This window comes from the organism of the source record quoted next, unplaced genomic scaffold (genome assembly GCF_019419815.1).
Source record: "Pyrus x bretschneideri cultivar Hongxiangsu unplaced genomic scaffold, Pyrus_bretschneideri_v1 Contig200, whole genome shotgun sequence".
NCBI classification, from domain to species: Eukaryota; Viridiplantae; Streptophyta; class Magnoliopsida; order Rosales; family Rosaceae; genus Pyrus; species Pyrus x bretschneideri.
The window spans coordinates 114,178-125,763 of record NW_025999503.1 but is presented as its reverse complement, the minus strand read 5'-3'; the positions used below and the strand labels follow the sequence as shown (position 1 = coordinate 125,763).

Below are 11,586 nucleotides of genomic sequence, written 5' to 3'. Positions count from 1 at the left end.
ATCTTATGAAATCATAATCGAATCATAGAAAATCCCGAAGGAGTCACTCAGACGTCCAACATCTTTTCTAACTCAATTCACAAGACTCTCGAAGCCATTGACACAATTATATATATAACTAAGGCTAGAGTGACACAGTTAGGCCAAGCCTACTTCTCCAAACAATGGGATTTTAGGCCACTCCACAAAATTGAACAACCTCGGGTTCTGGACCACTCGACGGAACCAAACCAATATGATCGCCCAAAAATGTACCATGTACAACTAATCCTCATCTCCAAACATCATCAGTGCACAAGCCAAATCCTATTTAATAAGCATAAGTCTATGGCTGACTATATAAAAATCACATTTCAATAGAAATCATATTCATAAGACCAATTCTTAATCACAATTGATACCAATATAAGAAATTAAGATAATAATCATGTCTCATATATTCAAGTCGCTATCAACCAATATAGGCCCACTAGATTTTCACTAGTAATACCCTAAGGTCCGTAAACCATATCTACAATAGCATACTAAAAATTGGTGTCAATTCAATGGTAAGATCGTCAATTGTTAGAATATTCAAGTGGCAGACCTTATCGAAAATATACTCAACCAACAACATTTCATAAATCAAATGTTACATATCGAAAAATTTGACTTTTTCTAAAAATTCTCAAATTTCACAAGAATGAAGATCTCAACAAGTAGAGTAAACTTTATACCTGTGGCCAAGGCCAATTTGGCCGAAAATCACCCCAAACTGGCCACGAACCGCCAGAACCCTAAGGTGGGTGTTCTTCAATTCGACTTCATCGGTGTTCTTACGCCCTAACCACCAGTTGGGTCTTGTTCTTGGGTCCAAGGGAAGTTGATTAAGGGTGCTGGTGCATGGTGATACTCACCGGAATGACGAATCGCCGTCGAGAACCCCGGGTTCTCAGGTGGAGTTCTACCCGAATTAGACCTTAAAAACCCTTGAGTTTTGGTGGAGATGGAAGGATGAAGATAGCTGAGTAGGTTGCAGGTGATGAATGGGTGCAAAACGTCTGAAAAATGAAGCATTTTGGCCTGAAATTGGTCGGGTTGTAAACCCTCCCCTCTTTTGTTTTTTGTGGGTGGACGGGTTGACAAATGAGGGGGGAGAAGTTTCTCTCTCCTCTCCTCATTCCTTCTTTTCTCCTCCTCCTAGCCGGCTCCCTTAACCCAATTATGTATTTATATTTGGCCTTTTACCCTCTAGTGGAAATTAAATAATTTCCACAATCTATAGTCTCACAACTTCAAACGTCTGTAACTATACCGTTATAATTCGGACTCGCAAACGGCTTTCGCCTATGCACTTGTGGCTTCTAGACCTATTAAAAAACGTTACTTGTGACCTCAAAATGTCAACGAGTAAAAAAATAATTTTCTAAACTTCACTCTTCGTAACTAGTTTAATTGAAATCTAATTTCAAATAAATTAATATAAATTCTCGAAAAGTAATATAAAATCTCAATAATATAAATACGTAGATTATAACAGTGAAATCCGGAAACAGGATTTCACAGCACTAGTGTAGAACACTCCTAAGGACTTACCAACTCGAGCGGAAAAGGCTACGAAACCAACTAACCACCTTGACCCATGCCAAGACTCTACTGTTTGACGCGATAATCACTGCAGATCATGCAGGACTGGCCTGGTTACTAAGCAAATTCTCGAGTGGAACAAGTATTACTATATTTATAACAATAACTAAACTTTACTTTCTTTGGAACAAAAAAAAAATTAGCTCAGACGAAAAGCAAGTGCTTCAATCTTATGCCCACAAATCTTGTTGGTGTGAATGTGCTAATTGTGAAAGGATAACTCATGAATTAGTGCCTAAACAACAATAAATAGAAAAGACTCTACTGTGGCATTTATCTCCACCATGTCCATTTGTTCTAACGTTTAAAATAATCTATGAATATTAACTTAAAAAGAATGAAAAGTTTTAGCATACTTTAAAATTAAAAATCTAAAAATTTTACTTTCCCACCCCAAACTTAAATCATACATTGTTCTTAAGGTGCAGAAAAAATAAAGAAAGAAAACAAAAATATTAAAAGGAAAACTAATGAAAAAGACTTAAAAACTTTGAGTTTTAACGATAAGGACAAAATAAATGGTAAAGTGAATAGTACTAGGTTTAACTTTTTAGTGTAAAAAATATGGTTTTTCCTTAAAGTGAACAGTATCACGAGTTTTTCGTTAAAATTCCCAATATTAAAACCTTAAAAAACTGAAACATAGCTAACAAAGACAAAGAAAATAAACTAGAAAAATAGAAACAGAAAATAAAAGAAAGTATAAAATAACAAAGGAAACAGAAGCAGAAATAAAAGAAAAGACAAGGAAACTGACACACCGGGGATTCGAAGTAGTGACCTGGTGAAACAGAGGCGCTGGAAAATTTCATTGCTCTGGAGAGTTGAACCCGTGACAGGGAGCATAAGCCAGAGGCCCATTTCCTCATCTGTCCTAACTAGCGCCGTTTGGGAACCTCTCTCTCTGACTACCCACGAGCCCAGAGCCGTGAAAGCTATCTCCTTCATTTCCTCTCTCTCTTCATTTCTCATGAAACTAAAACCCTAGCTTCTATCTTCAACCCAGAACGTCAAAATATGAATCCATCTCCATCTCTGTCAAAAACGGAACCAGCCACGGCGATCTTTGACTCATGCATGTATGTTTATTGAACTGCAAGGAGCAATGGCTCACACATGGAGCTGCTGTACACACAGCAAAGATGGCTGCAAAAACTCGGATCTACAAAATGAAAGGTAAATCAAATCCCTCCACTTTGTTAAAATTAAGCATGGTTTAATATCTCTGAAAGTCATACGGATTTGTGAAATGTTTCTGTCATGCATTCATAGACCTAAAATTTCGTCAATGCTCATGTAATTTTCTGTGTGCTTGCATGCCTCCATGTGACAAATATTGAGACAAAAACTGTGCATGATACTGGATCTGTGACATGGCTTTCATGAATGTCCACCTCTGTGTGGCCTGGACCGGAAAGGGATCCTCTGCTGATCCCTTCTTCCTAATCCACCAAATCAGGGGATCCGTGCCATTGAAATTTGATCAAACGGTTGAAGTTATTATAACTTTTAAAGTGGGTCCTTGTTTGTAGCCGTTGGATCAAATTTCAATGATACGGATTCCTTGATTTGGTGGATTAGGAGGAAGGGATCTGCTGGACCACCCCCAAATTTGTATGTGAAGCAGTATTTTAATGAAATATGAGAGTGAGTGAGCGAAGGGGATTTCCACGCAACACAGGGGTCTTCTCGGCAATCCCCACTGTAAGTATGACTGAACTCAGCCTCAAATTCTTTTCTGCATTCGTGTAGAAGATGAATGCTCAGATAAATGTTGATGAATGGATGACTGATGAATGCATATTTTTGTATCTTTATTGTTTCGTTTATAGAAGAGTAGGGATTATGTCCTCCTTCTTTTTCATGAATTTTTTATTCTTTTTTCTTGTATTACGAGGAGTTAGGTTTATAGGTTTATGTTTTCCTGACTAGGTGTAATTTATTTTTTGTTATTAATAAAGTTTCCCTCGTACTGTCGAGGTTTTTTTGGAAAAAAAAAAAGAAAAAAGAAAAAAGAAGCGATAAACTACTATGGAACATTTTCAACCAGGGATAAACCTCTCAACATAGAGCAGGAACTCCAACATAGGTTTGAAATTTGATGAATACTTTCCACAACTTTGTTTTTTAATTTTAATTTTTAATTTTTTCAGAGTGTTCGTCCTGTAATGTTTGGCAAAGCTAGAATGTCATTGTTCAAGCATAATTCGATGCAAATAAGTTTGCTTGGCAAGCATTGGCCAACAAATACGATAACACTTTCACATAACATCAGTACTATTACGTACTATACCACATATTAACAATAAGCTTCTATTCACATATACCATTTGCTCGAAGTTAGTTTCTGAGCCGACACATATGTGCCACAGCATCACAGATGTTCAATCTTTCTCTAGGCAACTCCGCTGAGCAAGCAATACCAATTTCTAAAACAGAGATTAAACTTTCTATGATTAGGACGCGATTCCTTGCCCTCCCCGCATTAGGATGATTGCTCTCTTGAACAAGAACGGGATCCAAAACCTCTTCCACTTGCTCAGGCAGAGCTGCCTTCACAAAGCTATAGAGGTTTGAAGTTCCCTGAAACATGTCATTGATCGGTCTTTTTCCTGTAAATATTTCCAATAGGAGGATGCCAAAGCTGTACACATCACCTTGTGTCCACACTTCATGTCCCATGCCATATTCTGCATTCCACAATTCAGAACATTAGATTCTAATTTTCTAGTGAAGTGCCTAAAAGCTCATTTCATGTTTGTAAAATTTAAAATAAATACTTCCTAATTTTAAAAGACTAGCTAGGAAAAAATAAACTACCAAGTGTATTTACCTGGAAGAGCATAACCTGTTGGGGAAAAACTTAGAGTACACAACTCTAACACAAGTGTTGGAGAGACAATACAAGTAAACAAATTACTTGTATTACACAAACAAAATATTACAACACAAACTATCAAAGACACTCTTGAGAAGCTATGACACTCACTCATTTTCTAGAGACAAACTCTAGAGCACTCACACTCTTACAAGACTATTCTTTCTTCTCACTTGCTTACAAGCTTACTTGGTTAGTTTCTTACCAACACACATGCATACATATTTATAGGCATGTTTGCCGACATATGGCCTTACTAGAATTTTCTAGTGCATGATCATGCACACACTACACCAACCTAGGCTTTGCATATCAGCCTTGCCGACTTAAATGATGCTAGAATTTTCTAGCATATTATTACACACACACACACACACACACACACATTTGTTATAATAGCTAAACAATTCTAGCTTGTTCCCACCGACACACTTATGCTAGAAGATTCTAGCATATGAATGCTTTCTCCTTTGTTTCTTCATCATGGGCCAATCTTTATTATTTGGGCTGGTGTTGTACTTTTAACACTCCCCCTCAACACCAGCTCATTCTTTCCTCTATGCCGAGTTGACGATGAAACTTTTCAAACTTGCCGCTACTCAAACCTTTAGTGAACAAGTCCGCAACTTGTTCATCTGTGTTGATTTGTCTCATCTCAATCTCTTCTTGCAAGACCTTTTATCTAATGAAATGATAGTGTACCTCCACATGTTTAGTTCTTGCATGAAAGACTGGATTTTCCGCCAAGCGAATTGCCGATTGGTTATCACAGTACAATGGTACTGGATAATCTACTGGTTGATGTAGAGCGCTCATCAACTGTACCAGCCATGCATTCTCTTGAGCTGTCATTGCTGCTGCTCTATACTTTGCTTCTATGGTTGACAAATACACTGTTGGTTGTCTATTGCTGCACCACGAAACTACTCCAGAACCAATTCTGAAGACATACCTAGTGGTCGATCTCCTGGTGTCGTGATCTCCTGTAAAATCTGCATCACAATAGCCAACCAACTTACCATCTTCTCCTTTCTTGTACAAAAGACCATAGTCAATTGTACTATTTACATATCTCAATATTCGTCAAACTGCTTCTAGATGAGGCTTCTTTGGATTTTGCATGTATCGACTCATCACACCAACTGCATAAGAAATGTCAGGTCGAGTCAGAGTCAGATAAATCAGACTACCTACCAATTGTCGATACATTGTTGCATCTTCCAAGTTTCTGCCTTCATGTGCACACATCTTGGCATTAGGTTCCACCGGTGTTGAGATTGGCTTGCATTCAAGCATCCCAAACTTCTGCAACAAGTCTTTTGCATACTTTTGTTGACACATAAATATTCCTTCTTGTGTGCGATCAACCTCTAATCCAAGAAAGTGCTTGAGTTGTCCAAGCTCTTTCATCTTGAACCGAACTGACAAATTTTCCTTTGTTCGAAAAATTTCAACCTCATCATCGCCAGTGATGATTAGGTCATCCACGTACACCAGCACGAAAGCTAACTTTCCTCCATTAGCTTTAACAAATAAGCTGGAATCTGCATGCGCCACTGAGTAACCACTTTGCGTTAGAAATTCTGCAATCTTATCGTACCACACCCTTGGTGCTTGTTTCAGACTGTAGAGTGATTTCCTCAACTTGCACACGTACTCGAAATGAACTTTGCTTTCAAAGCCCATTGGCTGCATCATGTAGATCTCCCGATCTAACTCTCCATGCAAGAAAGCATTCTTCACATCCATCTGGTATAGATTCCAATTTTTGTTAGCTACAAGTGCAAGTAGTACTCGTACGGTCGTAAGCTTTGCTACTGGACTAAACGTTTCATCATAGTCTAGTCCATACTGCTGAGAGAAACCTCGAGCCACCAATCGAGCCTTGTACCTTTCAACTGAACCATCAGGACGACACTTTATCTTGTACGCCCATTTGCTGGATATGGGTTTCACATCCCTTGGCTTTGGCACCAAATCCAAAGTCTGATTCTGCTTAAGTGCAATGATTTCTTCTTCCATAGCTCTTACCCATTTAGAACTCTGTGATGCTTTTTCAAACACCTCAGGTTTTTTTGGTGCTCCATCAGTTATGGCAGCATTGGCATATTTAGGATTTGGCTTTCGTACTCTTGTTGACCTTCTTAGTTGTGATTGTGGAGTTGATACTTCCACTCCACTAGGTATAACTTCTTGTGGTTGTTGGTACACACCTGTTTGCCAAGGACTCTTAGGTACTTCTTGCTCGACATCATCTCCAGCAAGCAAATCTTCAGGCTTATCTGGACTTGATTGGATTTGGGCAGCTTGGTCTCCCAGTTTCCCTTGCAACGTATCTTCAAACTCTTTTGGGTCGGGCAACGCCTCATTTTCTGAGCACCAACAAGATAATGCTTCTGCATCCCATTCTTCGTCCACAGCTAGAGACGCAACGACATCCCAATCATCTTCAACTTTCTTCTCTGAGTTGGTGACGTTACTTTCTGTAGGCCTTTTGAACCAGCAATCCTTCGCCATGTGGCCATTCTTTCCACAATTGTAACACTTGCCCTCAAATCTTTTATTATTCTGGGACTGACCACAGTTGCCGTGATACTTCGGAGCTCCCCCTGGCCGAGAACTCCCTCCTCCTTGATGACCTTTTTCCTTGTCACCATTTCTTTTAGATCCACCACCAACACGCTACTTAAAACTGCCTTTACTTTTGGTGTAGAGCGCTTCCTCCTCACCTTTTAACGAGACCCCTCCCATTTGCTTTGCCAAAGCTTCTTGATCGGCAAGCAAATTCTCGAACTCAACAAGTGATGGTTGGGTCGGCCATCCTTGTACAGCGGCAACGAAGCCTCGATATTCGGGTCTCAATCCATGAATAATTATTCTTTTTATCCTGGATTCTACAATGGCAGCACTAGGATCTACTTCAGAAATTTCACGGCAAATAGACTTTACCTTGTGGAAATACTGCGCAATTGTCATGTCCCTTTGGGCCACTGATAACAACTCGTTCTCGAGAAGCTGCAGTCTTGTATCGTTCCTCTTTGAAAAGAGTGTGGCGAAGGTGTCTCATGCTTCTTTTGGTGTCTTGGCCTTCCGTATGTGCTCTGACATGTCATCTTCAACTGTAGTTTTTAAGGCAAACATGGCCTTACCTGCCTTGATCTTCCACTTCCTCAAAGCGCCACTGGTGTCTTCTTCTGGCTGCGTAACTTCACTACCGCCGACGACATCCCAAAGATCTTGGCCTTGTAGGTAAGACTCCATACACGTCGCCCATGTGTTGTAATTTTTGTTGTTCAACTTTTTTTATTCCTCTAACAACTTGAAGGTCTCCCATCATGTCGGTAGAGCTTCGATAAGTCGAACAAGATTAACCAATAATCTTGCGAGGTACTAAACTTCTCACGATTCTCGGAAGCTTCAATAGAAACGGTCCTTGATCATACCGCTCTGATACCAATTGTTGGGGAAAAACTTAGAGTACACAACTCCAACACAAGTGTTGGAGAGACAATACAAGTAAACAAATTACTTGTATTACACAAACAAAATATTACAACACAAACTATCAAAGACACTCTTGAGAAGCTGTGACCCTTCACTCACTTTCTAGAGACAAACTCTAGAGCACTCACACTCTTACAAGACTATTCTTTCTTCTCACTTGCTTACAAGCTTACTTGGTTAGTTTCTTACCAACACAGATGCATACATATTTATAGGCATGTTTGCCGACATATGGCCTTACTAGAATTTTCTAGTGCATGATCATGCACACACTACACCAACCTAGGCTTTGCATATCAGCCTTGCCGACTTAAATGATGCTAGAATTTTCTAGCATATTATTACACACACACACACACACACACACATTTGTTATAATAGCTAGACAATTCTAGCTTGTTCCCACCGACACACTTATGCTAGAAGATTCTAGCATATGAATGCTTTCTCCTTTGTTTCTTCATCATGGGCCAATCTTTATTATTTAGGCTGGTGTTGTACTTTTAACATAACCAATAGTTCCCCTTATCCCTAAAGAACTTGATTGATTTCCCGAAGAATTTTCAGCAGCTTTTGGTAGGAACGTCACCAACCCGAAGTCACCTACATGTGCAACCATGTCCTCATTGAGAAGAATATTGCTGGGTTTGAGGTTGCAATGAACTATTGGCGTCTCACAATGATGATGGAGATAATCCAATGCCATAGCAACATCAATAACAATGTTCAACCTCTGAGAAATTGTTAAGATCCTTGGCCTCTCATTTGTCTCACCAATTGTATGAATTGGATACAGCCATTCCTCCAAGCTCCTGTTAACCATGAACTCATATATTAAGGCCTTGAAGTCATGACTGCGATAATCAAAACCATTATATGCCGAAAGTACCTTGACAAGATTACGGTGTCTAATATTTTTGAAAGCCTCGCACTCAGAGATAAAACTTTTGTAAGCTCCGCAATGAACGAGGTTGAGTACCTTGATGGCAACTGGAGTTTCACCTTGCTTAAGTAGTCCTTTATAAACGGACCTAAAACTGCCCATACCGACCAATTTGGTTGAGGAGAATCCATTTGTTGCCTTTAGAAGACTTTGGTAAGACAACTGGGGAAATTTGTCCGAATCACTTGCAGCTTGACCCTTTTTGTCCCTCCGTGAGCAATAAAGGTACAAAAAGGTTAGTGCAAAAAAGACTCGAAGAATCCCACAAACGAGGGAGAGAACCAATTTCATGGTTAAGTTCAATCCTTCCTTTTTGGCATGCTGGAGTTTGCACTTCGGCAAATGAAACTCAGGTATGCCCCCACAAAGCTTGCTATTTCCTTCAACTGATGTCGCCGTTGCATTCTTAAACGCTCCTTTCATCGGCAACATGCCCTCAAAATTGTTATAAGATAGATTGAGAGATTCCAAAAATACAAAACGTTCTAAGAATTCTGGAATTTTGCCTGACAAGTTGTTGTGAGAGAACTCAATATCGTACTCGATGAGGGATCAGCCACCCCAATCGCTATCGTACTCGATGAGGAATGTCCTGACAAAAAAATATATCTTCTTCTCTTAATTTTATGAATAAATTCAATATAAAGCTAATTTTGTGAACTAATATTAGGAATGTTCACTTTTTTGAAATTATTGTATTCATTCTTTAACTTAAAACAACTGAAAAAAGAGAGATATTAGTTTTGTATGAAAATTTTCTCTTTGATTATAAACCGTATGACACAACGACTAACTTGATAAACATGTTGTTCCTGTTGAGAAATTTTTATGGGTACTAAAAATACAAGTTAGGTGGCGTATTATACTACGTGTTACAATAAAGGTGGACGACAAGGTTGATATATCTTACTTCTTATGTATATTGATAAAAAAAACAAAAAAACAAATTCACGAGTTATAAGTTGAGTGAAATAATAACACTATAAGATTGTGTTCAAATACATCAAAAAGTTGCTCGTTCCTGTTCATATCGATAGTATGCCAATAAAACAATAGTTAGCTTTGGTATTGTACAATGACAATTCCTAATTTTGGTGCATTATTGTGTCATTTGTTTATGCCAACAAATAATGTTCGTCCTCACTCCTCTAGTTCCAGATTGGCTGCGTGCTTGCGTCTTGTGAATGGATTGAGGATATACACAAAAGAATAGGTAATGGGAACTTAGGTATGGGCACGACTGAGATCAAACAACCACTGTGGCAGAGGCGGCTTTGGGGGACCAAAAGGTGCAATTGTACATGGTCCCAAATTTATTTGAAAGGACTTTAAAATAATATTTATATTAAATTTTTTTATTAGTACTATAAAACCTCATTGTGTACTCCTTATAATATACCGCCGAGATTCTCTAGAAAAAAAAAAAAGGAAACAAAGAGAGTCACAAGATTATAACGAGTCGTATTACTCACGAAAGTTGTATCGTCTAAAGGGGTAAGATGAAGCTAAGGGTCCTGAGGTTAGCGTTCAAAACTATGTATGTACTTTTTTGAGATAGCATTTGGTCTTAGGATTGGTACTAATGAAGTGATCAGAGCCACTTCCTGTTCTCTAGCCGCGTCTAACCACTATGAGTCATTAGAAAAAGATCCAACTGTTTTTTTTTTAATAAAAAGGGACCAGCTGGTGACTTTGCCACGACAGTCCATTCTTCCGGGGGCAGGGAAGACTCACATAGGCATTTCAGCCTCCCCTGGCCACCATCGTGCGATTCACTAGCGCTAGGAATCGAACCCAGGATATGTCGTGTGGAATACAGGTCTAAAATTCATCCCCAACCACTAGGCCACCCCTTGGTGGTTGAAAAAGATCCAATTGAACCACCTGAAATTTAATTCTTTCTGTTTCTTCCAGCAACTCGTATAGGGAAAGAATGACACATAAACTGCTATCAGAGTCTGAAATACTAGTAAATAATAACATAACCAACTTCCGTAAATAGCCAAACAAGGCATGCCCAAGTCGCCGATGCCTTAACTAAATCTTCTTAATCTTGTCACCATTCCCACTACATACCTGATTTACTCTGCTAGGAGCCTAGGAGCCACATCGTCGACATAATTCAACCCCTTTCTCTTAGTACCATGACGAATTACAACCCTTGTTTGGATATCCGGAAGTAAGCAAAAAAATAGAAACATTAGTACTATATAACCCAATTGATCGATAATTTGACTGACCGATAAAAGATGATTTGATAATTCCAAAAGAAGCAAGGTATTGTGTAAGGATAAAGATGAGGTGAGTGCAATTGGACCATCCTCTGATCTGAGATAATATTTCCATTGGCAGTGACAACACTCTCTGTTGGAGGATGAATCATGGATGAAAGAGAGACTCATCATGTGGCATGTGGTCACGATCTCTAGAAGCAATTTAGACATTTCTTGAATTTCCCGAATTATCCCGATCAACAGAGAGAGATACTTGATCAAAAAAAGACACTATAGTCTTCTCTCCCATGGTTGCACTAGGCTTAGGTTTAAGATTTTCAATGTCGATTGCCAAGAACAAGCCGCACGACAAGAATTTGGATTATTGTGCTGCTCAAAAAACACGAAGAGGCACGGGGTAA

General features: G+C 39.0%; 1 protein-coding gene across 1 annotated transcript; it reads right to left on the bottom strand.

Moving 5' to 3' along the window:
• Nucleotides 1–8,492: 8,492 nt before the first annotated feature.
• On the bottom strand, nt 8,493–9,374 carry LOC125477209 (probable LRR receptor-like serine/threonine-protein kinase At3g47570). The gene has a single exon (XM_048584165.1). It carries the CDS (start codon nt 9,372–9,374, stop codon nt 8,493–8,495), a length of 882 nt encoding a protein of 293 aa, XP_048440122.1.
• Between the last annotated feature and the right edge of the window lie 2,212 nt (nt 9,375–11,586).